The sequence below is a fragment of the Erpetoichthys calabaricus genome, chromosome 9, assembly GCF_900747795.2.
Source record: "Erpetoichthys calabaricus chromosome 9, fErpCal1.3, whole genome shotgun sequence".
Taxonomy (NCBI): domain Eukaryota; kingdom Metazoa; phylum Chordata; class Cladistia; order Polypteriformes; family Polypteridae; genus Erpetoichthys; species Erpetoichthys calabaricus.
In genome coordinates this window covers 183595049-183621874 of record NC_041402.2, presented here as the reverse complement: position 1 = coordinate 183621874, position 26826 = coordinate 183595049, and the positions used below count along the sequence as shown (strand labels likewise).

General features: G+C 42.2%; 2 protein-coding genes across 3 annotated transcripts in view; both read left to right on the top strand.

Moving 5' to 3' along the window:
- Positions 1-26826, top strand: part of ak8 (adenylate kinase 8) — a 175881-nt gene that overhangs the window by 20714 nt on the left and 128341 nt on the right. For both annotated transcript variants that reach the window (XM_051931801.1, XM_028808573.2), the window contains exons 4-6: positions 4498-4547; positions 11216-11326; positions 22345-22413. In XM_051931801.1, the coding sequence (XP_051787761.1) occupies positions 4498-4547; positions 11216-11326; positions 22345-22413 (230 nt within the window). The remainder of the gene's footprint in view (positions 1-4497; positions 4548-11215; positions 11327-22344; positions 22414-26826) is intronic.
- Positions 1-26826, top strand: part of LOC114656939 (hamartin-like) — a 180543-nt gene that overhangs the window by 67983 nt on the left and 85734 nt on the right. The window lies entirely within an intron of this gene.

The following is a 26826-nucleotide window of genomic DNA, read 5'->3' as shown; positions in this document are numbered from 1 at the left end:
AGTCCAGAGCGAAAACGGCTGGACGAAAAAATTCCAAACCTGAAACTCAAGCCTGTTAGGAGATGATGATGTGCTGAATAGTTTTTGGGCTAAATCATGTAAGAGAAAGAGGCAGCACTGTAGAGAAGCGGTCCTCCATCACAGTCCTGGAGGGCCGCAGTGGCTGCAGGTTTTTATTCCAACTTGTTTCCTAATTAGAATGTAGTCCATGCTGATAATGAGACTTGGTATTGAACTGTTTGGCTTGTTAACGCTTGCATTCATCCAAGACCGATTTGAATTGCACTGTAGAGTTTCCTTCCCTGAGAACATTTATCCATGGGTTTTGTGGACCAGAATAGATTTACACTTAATGGTCCTTCCAAGTCCCCTCTTTCATTTCTAAACATTTTTGTTTATCACACATGCTTCATGGTAAGCATGTTAGCTGGAGAGGTGCAGGTTTATTGGTTATCTGCATCTCATTATTGACTAATGTCTGATTAAGAAAACGGGCAACAATTAAAACTTAAATGCAGCTGCTAAAATCTAAAATAGGCAATTAAGGGTTCTGAATGGTAACTGGCAAGAGAACTAAAATTAAGCCCAAAAAACATATTGCTTTAGTAGTAAATAAATGGATTCTAATTATGAAATTGATTGAAATGAAAACCTGCAGCCACTGTGGACCTCCAGGGTCCTCATGTATAAACGGTGCATACGCACAGAAATGTTGCGTATGAACGTTTCCACGCTCAAATTGTGATGTATAAAACCTAAACTTGGCGTAAAGCCACGCACATTTCCATGGTACCTCATGCCCTGGCATATGCAATTTCTCCGCTTGGTTTTGCAGACTGGCGGCACCCAGCGTCAAAGCAGTGCTACTGTTCCTGTGTGGTCACCCTTTCTTTCTTAGCTCCACATTCCTGACGCGGCTTTATAAATACACTGAAACTAACTGCTTATTGTTTATTAGTGTAAGGCATCTGATTGTAATTAACCTGCAGCAATATAATGGTCCAGGGAATAGCCATAGTATTCCAAATACCATAACTGCTTTAGCGTTGTTACTCTCACTGCATCCTCTTCTTCTTTCAGCTGCTCCCGTTAAGGGTTGCCACAGCAGATCATCTTTATCCATATTACTCTCACTGCACCACTCGGAGTATTTATATCACTGTATCTGAGTGAGGAGTCACAGCAGCAGCTGATTGGAAAGAGAAATATCGGTACACAGCATGAAGCAGACGCTGCCTGAGCCACAGCAAAACGCTTCAGAGACTTCCCTGTACGGACTTCACGGTTTAGAAAAAGTTTCATCCCAAGAACTCTAAACGCACTCAATCAGTCCATCAAGTGCTCCTTGTAGAACTGTTTGTACTTATAAGTACAATTACCTCACTGTAAACTTGCACTACAATTATAATATTGCACAACCTGCGCCACTTTATGAAGCGCGTATTTACATATGATGACGATATCATTTTTAAGGTGAAATGCAGCAAAATATGTTGATTATATTATACAGATAAAACTTTAACTTCATTTAGATAATCTTTATTGTTAATAATTAAACATATGAGGACACGGTGCCGCAGCGCTAGCTAGTTCAGGGATTGTTCCTGCATTGCGTTGTATTCTTGCGCTGACGCAACACTGGAAAGATAGACGGATAGAATAATTAAACATGTACTACGAAGATATTTCAATGTTCCTTAAAAGTTTTGAAGAATCGGCATTCTAAGCTTACAGATGGCTTCACGTCTATTACAGAGCTGATTGTGTGGCGATTGGGTTTTTGGAGAAAGAAAAGTAAGGACAGGAATTGGAGGTTAGTACGTTTGAAAGAGACAGTACTGCTGTGATAAATTATGTCATTGAAAGTCGCACATGGCGCAGCAAGCCTCTTGCGTGAGATATGAACAAGCACTGCGCCACCGTGTTCCCATGTTTAATAACATGCTTTCATTCCTATCATCATGAAAAAGATATCATGTATACATCTCAGTATTTTAATTTTTCAGAGAGCTGTAATATCACGAATGTAATGGATTATGTGTCCTGTCGGAGAAAAAGAAAGCCCGTTTAAGAAGCAGGTAGTGATTCACACACAGAGCACAAAGAAGATCAAATACAGAACAAAGCATTTAACGTCCTACTTTAGTTACAATGGGATTTGAGAAACTAGTAAATTAAACGATTTTAAGATGAACTTTATGATGTTCTACTTTAATGGCAAAATAAACTACGTGATTAAAGTGGAAATTTCGAGATTAAAGTTGACATTTCGTGCTTTTTTCCCCACTGTGTGCCTATTTTTTTGTCTGTACCCTAATAAGCTTTCATACGACACTCAGACGATTTGCATATTCAAAGAGGCGTAATTCTGGGAGGAGTTGGGGCGGGACGGAAGGCGCGTGCACGTGCGTTACTTTTCACGCTGATCAGGATTTATGTAGTGGAAGAATGTGAAAGGTTGCGTAAGTACAGATTCCTGCATCTGGATTTTTCTGTGCGTACGCACATTCCCGCTTTTGTGCTTACGCCATGTTATAGTGCGAGTTCTACACACGGTGTTATACATGATGCCCCAGATCTGTAAATGAGGACCTCTGATCTACAATGTAAGTAAAATTGGTCTTTGATGAATTAATGTGGTAACAAGGCATAGAGTTAAACACCAACTTTCATTATCAGCAAGGACTGAGTTCTAATTAGGACACTGGCGGAATGAAAACCTGTAGCCATAGCTCTAGAGCAGGGGTCACCAACTCCTGTCCTGGAGGACCACCGTGGCTGCGGGTTTTCATTCTAACCCTTTTTTTTTAGAATGAGTGCCTTGCTTGTGCTGCTAATTAACTTCTTGTGAATTTGTTTTAATTGACTTCTCTTTTAAGATTTGTTCCCCTGAATTTCTTCATTGTTCCTCTGAATTGCTTCATTCCTTTCCTTAAATGGCACCTAAACAGAAATGAAACATGAAGTGAGGGAGCCAGGAGAAGACCAACTAAGTCAGGGCTGCAAACTCCAACCAATTTCACTTCAACCAGCTGCTTCATTAGACGCTGATTCTTCTTGTTAATTAAGCTTGTTCTTTAATTCCGTGGCTTCTTGCTGCTCTCATTGTGCAACAGCAGACATTTCTGAAATTGTTGGTTTTTCTCTTTCTAAGAGCGCTGGTCAAGTGTTTTGATGACCTGAGAAGATCGACATTCCTGAGACCTTCGTCTTTCTTTATTTTCAGATATCGTGTGATGGACACCAGTTGTTTTGGCTCATTTTGTATCTCATTATTGTTTGGCTGCTAATTAAAAAACAATTAAGGGGTCTGAGTCTTCAAGAGCAAGTCAATTAAGAAGTTAATTAGCAGCAAAAACAAGACACTCATTAAGAAAAGGGTTAGAATGAAACCTGCAGCCACTGCAGCCCTCCTGGACTGGAGTTGGTGACCCCTGTACTAGAGGAACCCTCAAATACCTTAATTTTGCAATTAATTCTGAATTCTTCTTGTCAATTGCTACCGTAAATGACCTATTTTATGATCCAAAAGATCAGCATCAGAGCGGTGAATAATTACTGAAATGTTAGAAAATAGTTTCGGTAACTTGGTTCCTGTAGCGCAGAGCCTCCTGCTGCTCACATTTTAATTTTTTTTATTAAAAGTGCAGTAGTTTTATGGGAATAACGTGGGTTTTTTTTGTTTTTATCAATGTTTTCATCTTGATTTTGATTGTTTTTTTCAGAAGTTCAGGTTATTTAATTCATTATTTGCTGATAATGAATAATTGCATAATTTGTGGGTCTGGCACTGAGGTAGCTGCAGCCTTTCATCATTCCGTGTCCTTTACATAGGTGTCTGCTCTGCTTATTTTTAATTAATCATTTTTAGGATACAATGAAGGCAGTAAACTGCATAGAAAAAGGGCAAAATAATAGGAATCAAAAAAAGGGAATTTAAGCATTTAAAGCAAAATCAAAAAATAAAGATTTCTAAATGTCGTATACGTGTAAAATCATAGCACTGCACTTTTCTGAATGTACAATAAGAGAAGAGAATAAACAAATCAGTCGATTTAAATGGGATCAATAATCCTCAGTTGTTATCACTGATTATGAATCTGGTTAGAACAAAAACCTGCAGCCACAGGGGGGTCCATAGGACCGAGTTTGGGAGCCGCACATTCAGAAGATACACAACTGCAGATACAGAAAGTTCACCACAACATTGAAGTCTGTGCTAAGAAGGCTCCATTTTGTTTTATGCTGCTTTTAAATATGAATGTTGGTTTCCCTTTGGGTGGCATGGTGGCGCAGTGGTGGCGCTGCTGCCTCACAGTTTGCATGTGGGTTTCCTCCCACAGTCCAAAGACATGCAGGTTGGGTGAATTGGTGACGCCAGACTGGCCCTAGTGTGTGTGTGTATGTGTGTGTGTGTGTGTGTGTTTGTTCCTGCCTTGCACCCTATGCTTTCTGAGTTGGGCTCCAGTGACTGACTGACCTTTTTTATTTTTTTAGTTCCACAGATATTTTTGTTGGGTCCACCGGCAGCTGGGAAAAAGACAATAGTAAGTAGCGTTAATAATTCTTGTAATGAAAATGTGTTTTTATTTTTGATTCTTCTTGTTTCTTCATAACCTGCAGAAATCGTTCACCTTTAAGGCTTATTTATACTTCTGCTCTGCCATCACCCATATAGCCTATGGTACACATAAGGCACGCCCAGGGCTGCCAGGCCCTTGAAAAATGTATAGCCCAAGAGTAGCTTAAAAATAGTGTAGTTGGCCAATAAAATTAAGAGCCCAATCCATGGCTTAGCCAAAGTTACAAACTGAAAAGCAGGGGAGGGCAGCATTGATAGTAAAGCATTATGTTCATCGTGCTGAAGTCGGGGTTTGACCTTTTTGAAGGTTTTACAAGAGACGATCAGAGGTTCAACAAAAGTGGAAACGTTGAAGAGCTGCCTAAGAAAGTACAGGATAGCAGGTTGAGGTGGTATGGAGATGTGATGAGGAGAGAGGCCATGAATATGGGGGCCAAAGGAGTGATGGGAATGGAAGTCCAGGGGAAGAGAAAGTAAGGGAGGACAAAGTGGAGGTGAATGGATGAAATAAAAGAAAATCTGATGGAAAAGAGTCTGACTGGTGGGGAGGTGCAGGACCGAGTTGTTTGGAGAAGGATGTTGAAGCACAATGACCACCCCACACAGAAGTTGGAAAAGATGAAGAAGAACAACAAGAAAGTACATCTTAATAGTGTGAACAGCAGGGAAAGGGGCGTCGGATAGATGAAAAACATGGTAAGAATGTGGGGGGGGGGAGGGGGATGCTTTTGAAAATACCACATTGAGCTTAGAAGAGTAGCCCAATAAACCACAACCCACGAAAGCCCTTGGATGACTCCATGTCGTTTTTTTAGATGACCCCATGTCTGCTTTTATACTACGTGCTTTGTTTTATCCTCGGCAAACACCGATTGAAAAAAAGCCCAATTGTGCGAGAAAACTGTGGACTGGCCAATATTGATATAGCCTGACGTGCATCGTGTACCACTTGGCCATTTGGTTAACTACGTGTTTCCCGAAACGTGTTTCCTTTCGCCTTCCAGTAGAAAAATGGGACAAAACGGGACAAATGCGTTCGTCAACGGAAGAAGTGTGAATGTGTAGCAAGGGGAGAGGTTATCCCAGAGGGCAAAAACTGCCCACTTATTGATGGATCATTCACTGAGCAAGAGTTCGGGCAGATCCCTGCAGTGTGGGTTGACGCAGAAGTATAAACTGATTTTGATGTCATCCACCTACACATACGGCTACGCCGATGGCGCAGTGCAGAGACATTTGTGTCTGTGGTTAATGAAATGGACATCAGTGTCTTGTCCACATGTTGGGGTGCCCAGTCCTTATAAGACCCTATTTTAGTGTTTCCAATGTTTATTGAGTATGCAGTAACGCGTACACAGAATGTTCGTCTTATTAGGTGACCATGTTGTTGTTGTTTTTGTTTCTTCATGAACTTGCAGAAATTTTTCACCTTTATGGCTGATTTATACTTCTGCTATGCCATCACCCATATAGCCTATGGCGTACATACGGCAAGACCATTTAAAGCACGGAGTCTGGGACCAGCTATTTCTTTATGTGTAAATCTGAGTGAGAAAGTACAGAGCTGAATATTTAAGTTGTGTGGCTCAAAGTGCTTTATATTAAGAAGAAACAGAAAAGAGACAAAATAAATAAGAACATAGAATTTGGGAACACTAATTAACATAGAATAAAAGTAAGGTCTGATGGCCAGGGAGGACAGAAAAAACAAAAAAAAAAAATCTCCAGACAGCTGGAGGAAAAAAAAAAATCTGCAGGGGTCCTGAGGCCATGAGACCACCAAGTTCTACTTAACATAAATGACGTCACAATCAGTCCTCATTGGATTCAGGGTTCACATTGAAGAACTTGATGATGACAGTTATGTGGACTTCTGGCCTTTTAATACATGAAGGCAGCATGGCAGTGGGCTCTAGTCAAACGTAACTATGAGTGTATCCCAAACAGTAACCCTGCAGCGCTAACAATGCACTCTTGTCCAAATAAACGTACATACAGTCATTGTTTATTCTGTGGACAGCAGGAGATGCTTAGCAGGGGCAGACATACCATCAGGGTGTTGTGGGTGTCTGACAGCAAGAGGCCATTTCACCAAAACCCCTTCACAATCTCATATCTGCATGGCAAAATGACCAAGGAGGACCCCAAAACACTTTGACTCCCTGCGTGGAGTTTGCATGTTCTCACCGTGTCGGCGTGGGTTTCCTCCGGGCGCTCCGGTTTCCTCCAACAGTCCAAAGACATGCAGGTTAGGTGGATTGGCGATTCTAAATTGGCCCTAGTGTGTGCTTGGTGTGTGGGTGTGCTTGTGTGTGTCCTGCGGTGGGTTGGCACCCTGCCCAGGATTGGTTCCTGCCTTGTGCCCTGTGTTGGCTGGGATTGGCTCCAGCAGACCCCCCGTGACCCTGTGTTCAGATTCAGCGGGTTGGAAAATGGATGGATGGATGGATGGATGTAATAAACCAGTATCAGCATGGCAAAATCAAGAGTCAGAAACACACCACCGCATTAAACGAATCTGTGTCCACACGTTATATTATTAAAAGTATGATTGACTCTCTGTTAAGGAGCCAAGTCACCCAGGGGCCAGTTGGGGATCTTAATCTGGCCTTGACATGCATGATAGAGAGATGAGAAATATCCTATGGATGGAAAAAACCAAGAGTGCCATACGGACGGAGTTGATCAGGATGTGGTCGTTGCATACTAATAGTATGGAGAGTACCTCCATGGCACACATTAGGCCTCACGATCTGAGCAAAACATTTTGTCACAAAATCTGGGAAGGTTTTGGCTAATTAAGTGTACCTCATTATGGCAGCAGGAGTGCGCGCGTGTGTGTGTGTGGTTTTTTTTTTCTTCCCCAGTAGTGGAGGAATGCCCAATGACAGGCTAAGAAAGTTCTGGAATGGTTCAGAAATGCAACTGGGCACTGGCATCAGGTGAAAATCGGCAAAACAACAACATTTATTTATATAGCACATTTTCATACAAAAAGTAGTTCAAAGTGCTTTACATAATGAAGAAAAGAAAAATAAAAGACAAAATAAGAAATTAAAATAAAACAACATTAGTTAACATGGAAAAGGAGTAAGGTCCGATGGCCAGGGGGGACAGAAAAAACAAAAAAAAAAAAACTCCACAAAGCTGGAGAAAAAAATAAAATCTGTAGGGGTTCCAGGCCACGAGACCGCCCAGTCCCCTCTGGGCATTCTACCTAACATAAATGAAATAGTCCTCTTTGTAGTTCGGGTTCTCACGGAGTCGCTTGATGCTGATGGTCATACAGACTTCTGGCTTTTAATCCATCCATCATTGTTGGAACATCATGGTGCTTTGAGTAGACCACCACCAAAAGGACACCGGAAAAGGAAACAGAAGAGAGAGTAGGGGTTAGTACAGATTTTAGAGCCACCATGAATAGTTATTATAATACATTGGATATACAGAGTATCAGGATTTAAATTACAGTGAAGTTATGAGAAGGCCATGTTAAAGTAATGTGTTTTCAAAAGAGCCAAATTTCTCTTCACATACAGTTGCACCAAATTGGCCTTAAAATTTGTTTCTCATTCCATTTGCAATTGGAAAAACAGAACTGGCAGAAAAAGAGAACATGGGTACCATATAGATGGTAGACAGGAAGTGATGTAGTGGGTTGGTAGAATTCTGGGAACCGGAAATGACATCAGATGGAGATGGAATCTTGAGCATAGACATAGAATTACTAGACGCCACATGACCAGCAGCATCGTAGGTCAACGTCGCCGCCATATTGCGAGTGGCACTGCTGTCTGCAGTGAAGTAATGAATAATGTGCTGCTTGGGATTGTACAAACCGCTGTATGCTCCAAACCAGATCCCGGGGGATTACATTTCATAGGTAAGGCTGAACAATTGTTTTGGTTATATTTGGCCATTAGAAAATCCCATTTTATAATCTTAGCACTCAAGGTCACCTTACAATAAAATTAAACAACATTAGTAAAATTAAAACAAGAGAATGATAAATCAAAAAGCAATAATTAGCAAACAAACAAAGATAACTGGCAGTAACAGTGCAAAATTCACAACTGGTATGCCAGTTTGACAAGATAAGTTTTGAGGGCAGTTTTAAAATGTGTTATTGAATCGAGCTGACGTATAAGAGAGGGAAGAGAATTCCAGAGTTTGAGGAGCACAATGGGAGACCCTCGAGCTCCCATAGAACTGAGTTTGATGTGCGGTACAGAAAGTCGAGCTGCAGATGAGGATCTGAGTGTGCGAGAGGAGTGCAAGTCTGTAGGAGATCAATGAGGTTGTGGAGAGCTTTAAATGTTAAGAGCAGGATTTTGTATTGTGTTGTGTAGTTAACAGGGAGCCAGTGAAGTGGAGAGAGAATAGGTTGTGAGACTTGCCCGGACACCATCAGACAGACACCGCATCTTTACAAAATGCACCTTTATTTTCTGCTCTCCAACAAAACACAGTCCTGCACAACACACTGTGCTTCTTGCCCTAATCACCTTTACTCCGGGCCTTTCTCTCTCTTGTCCGTGGGCCACCTGTCCTGTCTCCACAGGAGCTTCGTCCTGCCCCTGCTCCCGACTCCAGCTCCCTGATAGGAACCCGGATGAGCTCCAGGTGCTCTGCCTGACGTCACTTCCTGGTGTGGCGGAAGCGTCAGGAGAGCACCCGGAAGCACTCCGGGGTCCCTGGAAGGATCGTCCTCCAGGAGTATGGCGGAAGTAAATATGTCCCAGGCTCCATGAGGCTCAGGGCACCCCCTGGCGGTGGATATGGGCCCCAATGGGCTTGAGCCTCCCTGCTCCCCTTTTGTGGCCCTCTTCTGCCCCAGGGTGGTTGCTCCCTCGTGGCCCGGAGGACAAATGCACCAACTCTCGGTCCTTCCAGGCGTCCCGGCCGGGTCTGACACCCAGCCTCCTGCGACAAGGTATAATATGTTCAGTGGATTTAGAACAGCAGGTTATTATCCTGGCAGCAGAATCTTGAAGAAGTTGCAAGCGATGTATAAGTTTTTGTGGGATGCCAGATATAATAGCCTTACAGTGATCTATACGTGAGGTGATGAGGACATTAACCAATACTTCAGTACTGTGTTGCGTAAGAACAGGACATAGTATAGAAATGTTTCGGAGATGGAAGAAGGCAGTCCGAGAAATGTTACTTATAAGGGAGTAATTATTTAATAATAATTATTATTATTATAATTTAATAATTGTCATTAGTGTATAAATGGATATAACTAATTGCATTTAAACGATTCACCAAAATCTGTTATATGTAAATGATACTCTTTTAAACGTTATTGTTTTTTCATCAGAAAACCCGGTTTCCATGTCTACCTGTATTAGTTTAAATGGCACTTTTGCCACACGCAATAGGGCGGACGCGCTGACGTATAGTGTCGACTGGGCAACACAGTGAATGCGGTGTCTATCTATATATGTCTATGATCTTGAGGACTGGAAGAGGAAGTGATGTTGTCTGTCTTCTGAGGACTAGAAGTGGCTTTAGGTTGAGGATTCGTCAGCTGGTCTGCCGGGAAAGAGGGCAGTGCCAACCCCTGGCCTGGCGGGATCATGCAGGTTTTTGAGCCCATAAACAGTCTCGCATATCTGTCTCTGTCATATAGTGCCTTTCATCTATCTATGTCATATAGTGCCTTTCATCTATCTATCTCTCTATCTGTTAGATAGATAGATATGTGAAAGGCTCTATCTAATCTATCTATCTAATCTATCTGTCATATAGTGCCTTTTATCTATCTATCAGATGGATAGATGGATAGATAAATAGATAAAAGGCACTATATGACAGATAGATTAGATAGATAGATAGATTGGATAGATAGATAGATAAATAGATAGATATGTGAAAGGCTCTATCTGTCATTAAAAGCCAGATTTTTCCCCCTGGGCGAAATAAAGTTCATTCCATCTAACATCTACCTATAGGACCCTCACATCTCCAAGTAGGATATCATGCAGTTCTCACTTGTTCTTGATATTCTGTCCATGAAAATTGTAAACAGAAAGGAGAACGAGGCATGGCCTGCTGGAAGTTCTACTCCCTACTTAAAATGATTCAGCTTTATGGTGTGATTATGGACCCAACTCTTGAGCTGCCGGTACTAACATGAAATGGTCTGAAACATTGACCTTGCAAACTCTGTGCACCTCGCAGGACCCCCGTAAAGTACATCTTCACAGCTGGTCACACTCCCGCCCCTGCTTAGGTGTTTGTGGTTGAGCTGAGATGAGTTCACTCTTACCATACATGACCAGAATGAAATCTGCATGGCTTCTCTCGGACCCTGGACTTTCCTGCACTTCTCTCCGATTTGTAAAATTCCTTCTGCAATTGAAATGAGGCTTGGAGAAATTAAGCTTATTTTAATTGAAAATGATGCAAAAAAATACATCTTAGTGTAACCTGATAGAAAATGTCTTTATTTCTCATATAAAAAGCAAAAACTTAAACAGTGTGTGGTAATATTTAGAAAACAATTTTCTCTTTTCCAAAATTTAAAAGTATAATTTGTCTTGTGTCATCATATTCTCTCCTTATAGCAAGTATTATGATTTCAAGCCCTTGTCCTGAACTCATTTTGTATTTTTATTTATTTTTTAGGCTAAGATGTTATGTGAACAAATGGGTGCAACTTCCATTAGCCCTGACAACTTGCTGGCCCAGGATAGCAACTTAGTCAAAGAAGCACTGGAGTTCCGTAACAAGAAGCAGGTGAGGTGACAGAAATCACTACATCGTTGGACTGCTCTCATTATGGAGCTAGTTGTTCACAATTGTAATTGAAGATCAGATGTTTATTAAATTACACCAAGAGATCACAACTACAACTTTAACTTCACTGGTGAAAATCCTACAGGGCCTCAGGGAACTACAGTATGCAGCCATTAACACGTGATATACTGCATCTACCTTAAAGAAAGGAGTGTCAGTGGGTCTGTCTGGTTACTTTGTCTCTGTCATTCCAACAGATGGCGCTTCACAAACTTTTTAGCAATAAAATCATTGCATTTGTCATTCCAACAGATGGCGCATTACAAACTTTAACACTGCTTTTACAAATCCCATACCAAATAACATATAACAGTGACATATGCACTGCATTTGTTATTTTACTAGTGGCGCATCATACATATTAGCATTGCTTTTGTGAATCCCATACCAAATGGCATATAACTGAGAAAATGCATTGCATATTTCATTCCAACAGATGGTGCATCACAAACATTTATAATAATAAAATGCATTATGTGGCTAATTAGGGACGTCACTGAGCTCCAACCCCTAGAGACAACTACACAAAGACAAGTCCTGGGTTCAAATTCACTTATTTTCACAAAAATATCTTGGGCATGCTTGTACTCCGCAGCATCCAATCCAATTTGTTTTGTTTCCTTTTCTTTTTCTCCATTCCTCTCAGGCGAGCGTTGTCTTTCTCATCTCCCGTTTCTGACTTTCCAGGTAAAGTGGAGGGCTCTGGTTTTTTTTTTTTAACCTGACCAGGGAGTAAACTTCCAGTGTCCAAACCATTATCTCCAGGAATTACTTCCATGATAGGCAGAACCACACTGCAAAAGGACATTCCTTTCCCAATAGCTCCCCCTGCTGGCCCCCCACAGAACCCAACAGGACCACAACTCCCATGTTTCCCTGCAGCAGTCCATATAGGGGCTCACCATAAGGGATGCTGCCACCTAGTGTATTGGGAAATGACCTGCACATGGGAGGCACATTGGCACTGCCCATCATCACTTCTGATGATCAATTTTGTCACTTTGGCCTGTCACACTTGTTCCCAAACAGTCCCCCAGATTGATGTTTACTTGATTACGTTGACCTCCTTTATAAGTCACTTTGGATAAAAGTGTCTGCTGCAGAGACAAATGTAAATACAGTGGTATAAGTCCAAGGATCTGGAATGGATTAAGGACGTATACCGAGGCACCAAACAGGACTTATACCAAATGAATTTTTCCCATAAGAAATAAAGGGAAAATGATTAATCCATTCCCATGAAAAAAAATCCTATTGTTATTGGCATATTATACATTGATGGGGTTGTATAAAATAATTTCAACACTGCTTAATACTAAAATACATAAATACAAAAGCAATTAGATGAAATAAATTTAACCTCACTTTACCTTGCTGAGAAGAGTCGAGTGCCTACTAGGATGGTGCTGAGAAGGGAGGAGGAGGAGGAGGAGATGTTGGAGAGTCCCCTTCCAATCAAACTTCAGGAATCTGAAATTCTGGTGTTGTTTCTCTTTCTCTCCCAGTCTCTGTAACAAAATCATTGGCGACATCTTTATCAGCACTGGCTCCCTCTCCATGCCTCACAACACTGTGAATGCCAGTCCTCTTCTTAAAATGATCAAACCAGCCATGGCTGGCTTTTAACGCGTCACTTGCCTGGCTCGTTCCTGCCTTGTTTTTCAAAAGATCGGCATGCATCAGGTTTGCCTTTTCGCAAATCATTGCCTCCGAGACGCTATCGCTAGCACACTGTTTTTCTGTTATCCACGTGACAAAACACAAAATTACGTGAAAATTCACAGAGTTCTAGCGCGGGTTGTTCACTGAATGCTAGCAACTGGCGTACTGCCGCTCGTGGGTAGTCGTGGCTTTGTCTTGAGAGACGTAAACAAGGGTAGCGCGGTGTTCTAGCACACGAGTCGTATTCTCAAACAAAGGTCGTATACCAAGCCAAATTTTTCGCGTCCAAACAGGACGTATACCAAGTAGGACTTATTCGTACTGTATATACAGTATATATAAACTGTCCACAAATCTGGTGGTGCGAGTATTAAAGGTCCTTTACTTTTTGCTGCACTGAAGAGTGAGAATACAGAATGGCTGAGCTCTTTAATGACAGGCACTGAGCTTTGTAAATGTCCTGTACAGAACACATGTGACTGCCAGAAATATTCAGTGCCATCTCCAGTACCCTCTGCAGTGCTTTACAGTCTTGAGCCACACGGGTGACATACGGGTGAGGACGACTCCACTGTACATTTGGAGAGGTTTGTGAGAACAGATGGAGAATCCTGAGCTCTCCTCACCGATGAGCCTTCCTGTGGTGTGCACTGCACTCGATCAGTTGTGGTCACTTGAAGAAAGTTAAAGCCGCTCTCCCTTTTAACAGCATCTTCTGTGAAGTAGACAGGAGTGTGGACTATGACCAGCTCCTTGGGTGTGCTGACATTAAGGGGTGTAGCACCATTGAGTCAGAAGGTCCATGATGAGGCCTTATGATTGTGGCGTCATCGGCAGATTTTAATGATGGAGCTGGAGCTGCGTTTGACCCTGTAGCCCTCTACGTGTGGTGAGCCCCTGTACTGAGGGTCATTCTGGAGAATATGGTGAATGCCGATCAGCTCATGCTGGGGTCTGTTGCTTAAGGAAGTTTAAAGTCCTAGGGTACTGGTCAGCCTTCATGGTACGGCTGAGCTGTCATCCATAAATAGGAGTGCAGCATAGCCATTTTTGTTATCCAGGTGAGCCATGATGGTATGAAGTGTGAGACATATGGCATCCATGCAGACGGGCGTTGATAACGACAATCATCCAGAGTAGAAAGTCGTATTCCCAGACACGGACATCCTTGGTTTTTTATTATCCCCCCTGTTCACAAAGTCAATGGTGGTTCTTCTTGGACTATTTTGTCCAATTAAACGTATTTGTGACTGGAGGCTCTGTGTTAGACCTAAGGCATGAGCCATATTTGGCAAGACCTTTAAGATAAGTGTTAATGCTATTAAATGATGATAGTATTTCTCTTCCATCTTTGAATTTTTAAGCAGCAGATCAGAAACTACAGCAAATATAAAAAGCTTGAAGAGCCAATCCCAATGGTTTAATTATTTTAATTATCATCCTCTTTCAGATTTTCTGAAAAAAAAAAAAGGGAAAGAAAAAAAAGCCATTAAAGGATGCCCATTTGGGTTAATCTGATTAAAAAACTGAGATGGAAGGAAAGATAAAAGGCCATCTATGCCAGTGTTAATTAACAGAGCTGAGACGACCATTTGAGAGCTGGGAGTTTGCTGGAATAAGATGGAGCTTTCTGAGTGCGGCACAATCCTTTTTCCTTGGCAGCGCTTGGGCTGTTTAGCTTTGATTCCTTCCTAAAGCTTCCTCACCTAAATTGAGGACGTGGAGAGTGGGGCTTGTTTCAGATAGGGGGGCTCTGTACCCTGAAGCTCTTGGGTCAATGTGTTGTGATGAGAGCTCCTGGAGTGCCACTGATTAGCGGGTCCTTCACCAGGACTAAACTGGCGTGGTGAGGTGTCTGATAAACTGCCACTTTCACTTCTGGTGGAAATTCTACTCCTCCATATTCAATATGGGTGCCTGACGCAGTCTCACAGGGACGCTCTGGAGCAGGGGGTTCCCAACCTTTTCTATGTCCTGAACCCCCTCAAAAATGTGTGCTTGGTGTTCGCACCCCTTATAAAAGTAATATCGCATTTGAAGATGAAGAAGTCAAATGTCTCATTTTTTGGACCACATACAGTGCTGTGGGTGAATGAACTGAACTCAAAGAAATAAATAGGCTTATAACTCTGTGCATAAAATTTAAATATACGAGGGGCGTTCAAAAAGTGTCCACACTCTATTAAGAATTTCAAAAACAAATTCCATCGCTTTTCTACATAGTCGCCTTCCTTTGCAATGCAATTGTCCCAGTAACATGACACGAGCAATGGCTGCTCCTCCTGCCTTCACCGTGTCCAGTGAAAATATTAAAGTGGGGAAACTTTTTTCTTTTTGTGAATTTCCCCTTGGGGACATCTATCTATCTTATAGTGCCTTTCACATATCTGTCTATCTGTCTATCTATCTGTCTATCTATCTTATAGTGCCTTTCACATATCTATCTATCTGTCTATCTATCTTATAGTGCCTTTCACATATCTATCTATCTGACTGTCTGTCTGTCTATCTATCTGTCTGTCTGTCTTGTAGTGCCTTTCACATATCTATCTATCTATCTATCTATCCATCTATCTATCTAATTGAGTAATTTACCTACAAGTTCCCCCCAGGTTGGGGTATCCTGCATAACATCAGATGCTCTGAGGATGTGACACACAATCGCAGGGTTTAAGGGATTCTAAACAATAGGTGTTGTCATGCCGCTAACCAGTCAAACACAGTTGACGAGCTTTGCACCCCTGATTACACCTGCACTGCAGTTCAAAAACAGATGCTCCACACAGTTGAAATTTCTGCGCTGCTGCCAGGACTGCCAGCAGAAGAGGTGGGTTGAGTGTGGGCAGCAGGTGTTGCATCCAATTCGGTCCCCCTTGTCCACCACTGGCGAAAAATACCAAACAGACTTGGAAATTGGTGATTGTTTCATGATCAGGGCATGCATGGAATTCAATGCAAGACCTGACCCTTCTCTGCAGATCATTGCAAAGACCAAATTCCATTTTCTTTAATAAAAAGAAATTGCCTTTACGAGTGTATACTCCTGCAAAAAGGAACCCACGAGAAGGCCCATTTCTGCAGCTCATTCACAAGACAATTGTGTGTCCAATGCCCAATTCTTGTCATATCATGGAACAGAAGCACCGACTAATAAATGACCTACAAATAATGACACACTGCAAGACACCGATTGCCACGTGGACAACGCACCTCATTCAATATTGACGAATTGTGACACAGCCTTCCTCTTTGGCGCACCCTCTGAAATGCCATCTCGCACTCCCTGAGGGTGCGGACATCCCAGATTGGGAACCCCTTCTCTTGGAGAAACTCAGGCGATGTACTGTACTGCAGCATTTCTCAACCTTTTTTTTGGTGTTGTGACCCACCTTTTCCCATGTAAATAGGTTCTTGACCCACCAGTGGTGGGTGTCCCCCTTGGTAATTTGAGTGTGATCGTCAGAATGTCCGTCCCTGGTAATTTGAGATCGATCATCAAAGCTGAGGTGGGATAGAGTGCAGTTATTGGATTAGTAACCCAGTATAGGCCTCTACCATTGTAAACAGTGGCAATTCATGTCCCTCCACAGGACCCAGTGCTTGAGAAACAGCATGGAGTTGACTGATTTTGTCACACGTTGGTTAAAATCAAGGCTGGTTTGAGACTCCCACAGACCCCTGTGTGACTTCGCTCCTTAACAGAGAGCCGATCAAACTTTTAACACAGCAGTGCGCAGACTCCGGGTCGCTTAATGCAGTCGTTTCAAGTCGCGTACGCTCCACTGTTTTATCGATCTGGGCTGTCACCTTTGATTGTTTTGGTGTGCGGATACTCTCCTCGCTTCATGGGGGGGGGGGGGTTCTTGTTTACTTATTTCGATTTGCAGATACTCGATTGTTTCATCGTGTAGGATGGGGAGTCTTCCTTGGTGATTTCAATTCGCATTTACTGAATTGTTCCCCTTGAGTATTTTGTGGCATTGATCCTTGATTGTTTCATTGAGAATGAGGGTTCCCCTCGACTTGTGGATACTCCAGCGCTTCACTGGGTGGGAGTGGGGGCAGCGGGGTTTACCCTTGATTATTTTGGCACATGAATACTCGATTGTTTCATTGAGTGGTGAGTGGTGTCACCTTTGATCTTTTGGCTGTGTGGATACTTTATCTGGGGGCGAGGTTTGCTCCCCTTTGGACATTTTGATTCACAGATAATTGATTGTTTAATTAAGTGTGGGGTGAGGTGAGAAGGGGTTACCCTTGGTTATTTTGGAGCTGGGCTTTGGCTGTCATAGGCCCCTTGCTGCATGTGTGTGTGTGTGTGTGTGTGTACAGTGCCGGTCAAAAGTTTTAGAACAGCTCAGTTTTTCCATTTTTTCTTCAACTTTAATCAGTTGAAATGCAGTGCAGTGACCTGAAATGGTGAAAAGGTAAGCTGTAATCTGTCAGAGGTTTAAATTTAAAGTTTAGGTTAGCAAAAAGTGAAAAAAAGGGAAATTTCAGAATATTACAAACTAGAGAAAGAGCCCGTTTCGACAACGTAAGATGAAACGGGCACGAGTGGAATAGTAATAAGTATAAGCACCACAAACCTGATATAGGTATATTGAATGAATGCGGAATTAGGCCTCGAGCTGTAGTCGAAATCGCCTTTCAGGCCTCTAGAGCTTTAATCAAAGTCGCCTTTCTCTTTGAATTTTTGCGGCCGTAAATCTGCCGCGATGTTGGGGTTGGATGTTGGTCGATGTCACTTTTCTCTTTGAATTTTCGCGGCCGTAAATCCGCCGCAATGTCGGTCTCGTAAGGTTTTTCGGGCAACTGCGCATTTGGCTTCGGACAGATGTGAGTGATTGAGTGAGTAGGCTGGCGAATTATATATAAGATGGGCCTTCTTCAGGGAACAACTTTTAAGTTACAACCTACAGATGGTCTGCAGCAATTAATGTAAAGTAAGCCTTACAAGTTGAGGCAAACAATTTGCACAGGTGTCCTAACTTCTGTTGATTACTTAAAAACCCTCTGTGTGTCATAAAGCAGAGCTGGAGCAGAGTGTGTTACCACATCCTCTGAAGTGCGACTTAGACAATATTCCAGTGAAAATGGCAAGAAAACAGCAATTAACAAATGAAATGAGACCGAGCATTATTACCCTAAGGAAGTGTAGGCCTTTCTTTGAGAGAAATTGCATGAAATAAGCAAACAATCCAAAAGCAATTGGAAACTGGAAGAAACTGATAGGCAGAGATCTGGCAGACCCAAAGTCACTAGCCAATCAGAAGACGAGTTTCTCAGGGTCTCCATCTTGTGTGATGACAGGCGCCTCGCAGCACAACAGCTTCAAGCACAGCTTTACAGTGCAGGTCGAAACAAAGCAAGTGTCAGTGAAGAGGAGACTTTGTGCTGCAGGTTTGACAGGGTGAGTGGCAGCAAGAAAGCCATTGCTTAAAGGGCAAAACAGGGCCTTGAAATACCAGCTGTGGACTACTGCAGACTGGAAGAAAGTCTTATGCACTGATGAATCCAAATTTGAAATCTTCAGTTCATCATGCAGGGTGTTTGTAGGCCGTCGAGTTGGTGATGGTAATCGGTGTGGGACACCAACTGTCCAACATGGAGGACAAAGTGTGATGGTCTGGGTTGTTTTGCTGGAGGCAGAGTTGGTGACTGGCACAGAATGACTGGCATTCTGAATCAAAAGGGTTACCACAGTTTGGCTCTTATATCAACAAAAGATGCAAGCTACTTTGATGAAAAATTAGAATACAATTTTATACACTTAATGACTTATTTAATTTATTTGTTCTGTGTCTTGATGTCATTAAACATGAAGACATTACACTGTGCGCTTTCCCATAAACTCTGATGTGTTCTAAAATTTTGGACTGGCAGTGTATGTGTAATTGTCAGGCCTGTAGCACATGTTATCTCCTACAAAACACAAACTATTCTTCATCATTCCTGAATAGCTATTAGCAGTTCAAGTTGTATAATTATGTGGTATCAATCCGTTTTGAAGAAACCTGTTCCCACAAAGGTATTTGGCATTTTAAACTTTATTTTTAATTAAGCCATTACATATATTAAGATTGAATCGACATTCCCTCTCGTCTTTGTTTCCAATGTCCTCCACCGCCATTACGTCCCTGCCGACTGAGTTGTGTCTTTTCTGTTTCATCCATGGCTATTCTGCTGCAAAATCACGCCTGAAGTAGTTTTGGTTGTGAAGTATTCATACAGTCGTATGAAAATGTTTGGGAATCCCTCTTAATTCTTTGGATTTAAGTTTCTCATTGGCTGAGCTTTCAAAGTAGCAACTTCCTTTTAATATATGACATGCCTTATGGAAACAGTAGGATTTCAGCAGTGACATTAAGTTTATTGGATTAACAGAAAATATGCAATATGCATCATAACAAAATTAGACAGGTGCATACATTTGGGCACCCCAACATAGATATGACATCAATACTTAGTTGAGCCTCCTATTGCCTCTTGACGCTGTCCTCCTGTAGCCTTTGATGAGTGTCTGGATTCTGGATGGAGGTATTGTTGACTATTCTTCCATACAAAATCCCTCCAGTTCAGTTCAATTTGATGGCTGCCAAGCCGGGACAGCCTGCTTCAAATCATCCCATAGATTTTTGATGATATTCAAGTCAGGGGGACTGTGACGGCCATTCCAGAACATTGTACTTCTCCCTCTGCATGAATGCCTTTGTAGATTTCGAACTGTGTTTTGGGTCATTGTCTTGTTGGAATATCCAACCCTGCATAACTTCAACTTTGTGACTGATGCTTGAACATTATCCTGAAGAATTTGTTGATCTTGGGTTGAATTCATCCGACCCTCGACTTTAACAAGGGCCCCAGTCCCTGAACTAGCCACACAGCCCCACAGCATGATGGAACCTCCACCAAATTTGACAGTAGGTAGCAGGTGTTTTTCTTGGAATGCGGTGTTCTTCTTCCACCATGCAAAGCGCTTTTTGTTATGACCAAATGACTCAATTTTTGTCTCATCGGTCCAAAGCACTTTGTTCCAAAATGAATCTGGCTTGTCTAAATGAGCATTGGCATACAACAAGCGACTCTGTTTGTGGCGTGAGTGCAGAAAGGGCTTCTTTCTTATCACCCTGCCATACAGATGTTCTTTGTGCAAATTGCGCCGAATTGTACAACGATGTACAGATACACAGATATACAGATCTGCAGCAAGATGTTCTTGCAGGTCTTTGGAGGTGATCTGTGGGTTGTCTGTCACCATTCTCACAATCCTGCGCATATGACGCTCCTGGATTTTTCTTGGCCTGCCATACCTGCTGGGTTTAACAGCAACTGTGCCTGTGGCCTTCCATTTCCTGATTCCATTCCTTACAGTTGAAACTGACAGTTTAAACCTCTGAGATGGGTTTTTGTAGCCTTCCCCTAAACCAGGAGACTGAACAATCTTTGTTTTCAGATCTTTGGAGAGTTGCTTTGAGGATCCCATGCTGCCCCTCTTCAGAGGAGAGTCAAAGGGAAGGAAGCACAACTTGTAATTGACCACCTTAAATACCTTTATATGTCATGACTGGACACACCTGTCTATGAAGTTCAAGGCTTAATCAGCTCATCCCACCAATTTGGTGTTGTAAGTAATCAGCATTGAGCAGTGACAGGCATTCAAATCAGAAAAATGACAAGGGGACCCACATTTGTGCACAGCCAGTTTTTCACATCTGATTTAATTTCATACAAGTAAATACTACATCACTAAAAATCTTTGTTTGGAAAACACCGCAGTACTCCTAGGAAATGAAAGACATACCACTGTTATCTTTTTTGTTGAAAGGAGAGTCAGTTATTATGCAGGCTGAGAGGGGTCCCAAACTTTTTCATATGACTGTATGTGATGTTTGCAGTGTGCTAATACACGCCGTAAATGAGTGGTGTATAACGTAATAGAAGGAGGACACATATCTTGCTGCACGTGGTATGGCTTTTGTTTTTAAGTATACAGAAAGTGATGTCAGTTTTTATTGTACATAACAGATACTCTCTCTATTATTTTAACTCTGGAAATTCTGCATATACCACTTCAAAAAGTGACTATTGTAAAGTAAGTACGAATATAAAAAAAATTGGAGTAAAAAAATAAAATATAAAAAGAATAAATAAAAAATAACTAAAAGTAAAATAAAAAAATAAGAGAAATGACAAGCAGAACGAACAAAGAAAGTGATTTCAAATAAAAACCAAAGGCAGACGTTGACGACACTGAAATGTGATGTGTTAGTGGGGACCGTCCAAAGGCCGCTTTCAAAAAGCACATTTCGTCTGTTGATTAAGGTTTAAATGGCCTTTAAATTGTGTTAATGATTAAATAATCTGCAGGTTTGGTAATAAAAGAATAATACTATTAACTATTTTTAGTTTTCATAAGATAAGTCAGTGGTTGATGTGAGTTGTTCTTTTAATAATAGCAATGTGCAATCATTTTGCTGCATTATTCTGTGAGTTCTTCTTTTTCACCTGATGCTTTGTTATATAAAGTATTAATATTATGCTTTTTATTGTCAGTGATCACCATACCAGTCACGCGGGAGTTTTGTAATAATAACCTGCCATGTAATACTCACAAGTGGTTTATGCACTTTATTGCCATTTAGGCCAATAAGAAATGCTAAGCAAAGGTTTGCTAGAACTAAAGGAAGAGGTGCGGAAAGCCAACTTTTATGATTTCACCCCTTCACGCTTTTCATTAATCCTAGAAGTTGAAATTTGAACTTTCTAAATAAACTACAGAGGGAAGCCGGAGTTAAGGGATTAAAACAAGACAGTATCTTAAAGAAATGCAGGCTATGTAATATTTAAAGAGGCAGTCTGGCAAAGATGTGTAGACCGCCACTCCCCCAGTAGCGGTTCTCCCACATGGCCCCCCAATCCCCTCTCAAGGTGACACATCAAAGCGGGCCAGCAGACACTCTCTGTCTCTGAAGCCAGCATGGAGCCGTTCCATTCCAGCACATCCTCAAAGACACCGGGCCTCTTTCCATACTGTATTGGTCAGTATCACGCTCGGTGCTTTTACCTCTTGGGACTCTTGTCAAGAAAATAAAGCAAAATGAATAATAACAGTTCCCTGGAAAAAGGCCCATCTATCCTGCTTGCTTTTTTATTTGTCTACTTCTTGTAGAAGAGGCTGTAAATTTTCTTTTGAAGTACAAAAAAAAATCTGAATTTTTAGATTGAATCTATGCTCTGCCGTTTGTTTATATATAATATTTTTTTTTTCCCCCCATGTATGTGTCGTCTTTCAGGATATTCCCAATGTGCTGTGGATCAAGCTTGTGGAAGAGCGCCTGTCAAAAATGGACTGCATCAAACGGGTAAGAGCCATAATGTGAGAAGCAGGACTCCCGCCGTGCTGGTCACCTCCCTGATCTCAAGGTCAACATTTCAATATTTACCAGCTCCCGCTCCATTGGCGAGTTACGCCGCGGTGATTAGGGGGATTGAGAGAAATGGCGCAAATGAAGCCAGTTAATCCTGTCTGCTAAAGCCAACGCAATTATTAAGGTTTAGAAACAGTGTAATGTGGGGTAGGGCCGCCGAGGGGGCTATCGGGAGCCAAGGTGTAGATGCAAGCTTTTTGGTTTCCACACGCAAGTACGAGAGCCACTTTCCAGCCCCAAGCACCTGCTGTTTCATTTGAAATGCAGGGCGGCTCGCAGCTGCTAATTTATACTGAAGGGGATTGAAAGATGCAACAATAAGGATTGCATAATTTTCGGAAGTATCTTGAATGCAGATGTAAAAATATACAGCGTTAGGATCACCGAAGAAGACAAGGTGCACAGATTATGTGGAAACTGAATGAGTTAATGGCACCTTTTGCTCTCTATAAAATGGCCGGCCTGGCTGTGCTGCCTATAATTATGACTACTAGCATCTCTCTGAAATCCTCTGTTATTAGAAGAAGGCGGATTGTTGGAGCTTCCATCACGATCATGACATCGCCATGCGTTGATGTTTCACGAGAAGGGATTTCTAAAAGGAAGGACGTTCTCCGCCAATGACCACTCGGGCAGACGTTACTCCGGGATATGTGGCGCAGGGCGGGATGGGTGCGAGACTATAAATTGCAATCGTGAAGCTTGAAAAGGCAGTGTTGTGGTAAACAGCCCGCGGAGATCTTTGCCACGCCCGATGCCATATTTGCTTTACATTGCGCAACGTACATTTTGAGAAGGAGTCCATTAAAACAGTGATATATGATGCCAACGTTCATCATTCCTAGCATTCTCCTTTTTTTTTCAGTTTTACCAGAGGACGTGGAGGGTGCCAATCTTAGTTCCATACATTCATGGTACTCCAAAGCATGTTTGCAGCTAAGGTGGTGCAGCAAATTGCTTGTGTTACCGCCTCCAGTGACAACTTTAGCTCAACAGCATTTGCGGTAAATAGTTGTTTGGTCCACATCCGACCTTTTAAAACCAAAATCTCCAGACAACAGACGTGGCTCCTTTTTTCGGCAAAAGTTCTTCTGTGTCATCACGTTCAACTTTATCGTCTGCTACAGCTTCAGTTTCTGAATGTTCTCTGTCAAATTTCACCGCTCAATACCTCCACTAACGCATGTACTCCGTTGCATGCGTGTTTAGCAGTGTAGCAGTGAAAAAAGTCCCCACTTAAACAGTTTCCCGCTGCGACACGTACCGAATGTTGTTTAGGCTATTTAAACCCGTATTGCGGTATAAGAAAAATCCATATCATAACAAAAATAAAAAAACGGTTTTCGGTATGAACCGGTATACTGCCCAGCACTAGTCCAGGTAACCAGACATGGGGGATTTGGGACTGGAAGGAGTGCAAGTGACCTCAGGTTTCTTCTTCGTGTCCGGGAAAAGAAGCAAAAACATTAGTGAGGTGGAAGTGCAGGCCTCTTCTCCAGCCCCCTTGTATCCATGCAAACTGGTCCCCATAAGATATTCCCTTAACTCTCATGTTTGGCTATACACTCACTTGCCAGTTTATTAGGTACACCTGTTCAACTGTTTGTTAACACAAAAATCTAATAGGTTAGTCACATTCAAATCATTTAGGTATGTTGACATTGTCAAGACCACCTGCTGAAGTTCAAACTGCGGATCAGAATGGGGAAGAAAGGTAATTGAAATGACTTTGAACATCGCATGGGTGTTGGTGCCAGGCAGGCTGCTCTGAGTATTTCATAAACTGCTGATCTGCTGGGATTTTCATGCACAACCATCTCTAGGGTTTACAGAGAATGGTTCAAAAAAGGAAAAATATCCAGTGAACGGCAGTTCTCTGGGTGAAAATGCCTTGTTGATGCCAGAAGGGAATGGCCAGACTGGTTCGAGCTGATAGAAAGGCAACATTAACTCAAGTGACCACTTGTTACAACTGAAGGTCACCTCTGAATGCACAATACATCGAACCTTGAAGCAGGTGGGCTACAGCAGCAGGAGACCATAGCGGGTGACAGTCCTGTCGGGTAAGAACAGACAACTGAGGCTACGATTCACATGGGCTCGCCAAAACCGGACAACAGAAGACTGGAAAAACACTGTCTGGTCTGATGAGTCTCAATGTCTACTGTGACATTTAGATGGTGGAGTCAGAATTTGGCATCAACAACATGACAGCATGGACCCATCCTGTCTTTTATCAATGGTTCAGGCTGCTGGTGGTGGTGGTGGTGGTGTAATGGTGTGGGGGATATTTTCTTGGCCCACTTTGGTCCCCTTAGTACTATTTGATCATTGTTTAAATGCCACAGCCTACCTGAGTATTGTTGCAGACCATGTCCATCCCTTTATGACCTCAGAGTCCCCATCTTCTGATGGCTCCTTCCAGTAGGATAACGTGCCATGGCATAAAGCTCCCATCATCTCAAACTGTTTTTTTTTGAATATGACAATAAGTTATCTGGACTTAAATGACCTCTACAGTCACCAGATCTGAATCCAGTAGAGCACCTTTGGGATGTGCTGGAGCGGAAGATTTGCATCATGGATGTGCAGCCGACAAATCTGCAGCAACTGCGTGATGCCATCATGTCAATATGGACCAAAATCCCAGAGGAACGTTTCCAGTACCTTGGTGAATTACGGCAATTCTGAAGGCAAAAGGGGGTTCTACCCAGTGTTAGCAAGGTGTACCTAAGAAAGTGACCAGTGAGTGTATGGTCTCCAACTCTGGCCCTGAAACACTACTGTGGCTGCAGGCTGGTTTTTGCTAACCCCTTTTTCCTTCATTTTAATTGCCATGCTATCAGGTGTTGCTTTCCGGAAGTGAGATGCCATCTACTGGGAGCTCTCAGAGGTGGGGCTTCCAGAGTAGTGGACAGGTTTACCTGCTCTTGGCCTGGTTTGAGTCCAGAAAGTGTCTCTCAGACCCCCATGAGTATCTATCTATCTATCTATCTATCTATCTATCTATCTATCTATCTATCTATCTATCTATCTATCTATCTATCTATCTATCTATCTATCTATCTATCTATCTATCTATCTATCTATCTATCTATCTATCTATCTATCTATCTATCTATCTATCTATCTATCTATCCACACGTGCATCTGAAGACCACTTTGCCTGCTCTGTTCAGGTAGGTGGTACCTCCCCAAGACGAGAGAGGGTACTGTCGCCAAGTGTCTTGCCTCTTTCCGCTGCAGTTCAGAGAAGACGCCCCAGAAAACCGAATGACCACACCCCATCGTCTCTGCAAGCTCCGCCCCTTCCGGTCCAGAGCATATAAAACCAGCCATCCCCAGAAGGTGGTGTCTCACTTGTGACCCGAACTCTCTGCAGAATGGAGCTCATCAGGAGATACTTTATGTTTGGCGCCCCCTTGCGCCTGTTTATTTCCATGACATTTCATAATTACTGTTATTTTACAATTACATGGGACTCTTGGGCTCTGGTTGGGACTCTGTTTCACAATATATTTAGTTTGTGTACTTGATCTATACATGTGTACATTTTTGTTATCTGCACTTAGAGAACAGTCTGCACGGAAGTCGGCATGGGTTGTGCCAAATTGATTTGTTGGCTAACGGGTGGCAGGATATAGATTTACTAAGGAGCTGAGGGGAAGAGAGCATGCATATGTTAATCCACCGGCTGAACGATGATCAAAGGCCAGAACAAGTCGAGCCCTGCTGTTTGCCGCAGGGCAAACAATGAGCCCTCACCACCATAGGAGTAAGGAAAAAGTAAACAGATAGTTAGAAAAATCAATACATGCCATTTGGGCCTGTGAGGAGTACACGGAAAGCGCTTTGAGATCAAGGGCTGGATACGGCTGGGGATGGCTGCTTTTTGTGTGTGTTTTTTTTCCTTGTTCTTCACTGCTCTGTTTGTGCTTTTATTGTCGTCCCTTTTGCGTGCAGTAGTTATGTCCGCTGTAATGATTCAGATTTCTTAAGGTTAAAGAAGCGCAATGTTGTACATTTGTATTTTGTGTTCCATTACATCAGAACAACAGAGAGCTTTCAAGTTGATTAAAGGTAAGATGAAATTTCTGGAACTTTGACGTCTGAAGTTTAACACTGAAATATGGAGTCCCTAAATGGTTATTCTAACCGGAGAGTTTTTATTCAAGGGAACATGAGAGCGATGGTAAGAAAAGATGTTAAATAAAAGTATAAATGAAGCGAGGGTCTGAACCAGAAGAACAAAAAATCTGGAGGCAAGAACAAAGTCAAAGAGGATTGCAGAGATCAAGCACAAAATAATGAAATATATAAGCGCAAGAAGAGTTTTAAAATCCGAGT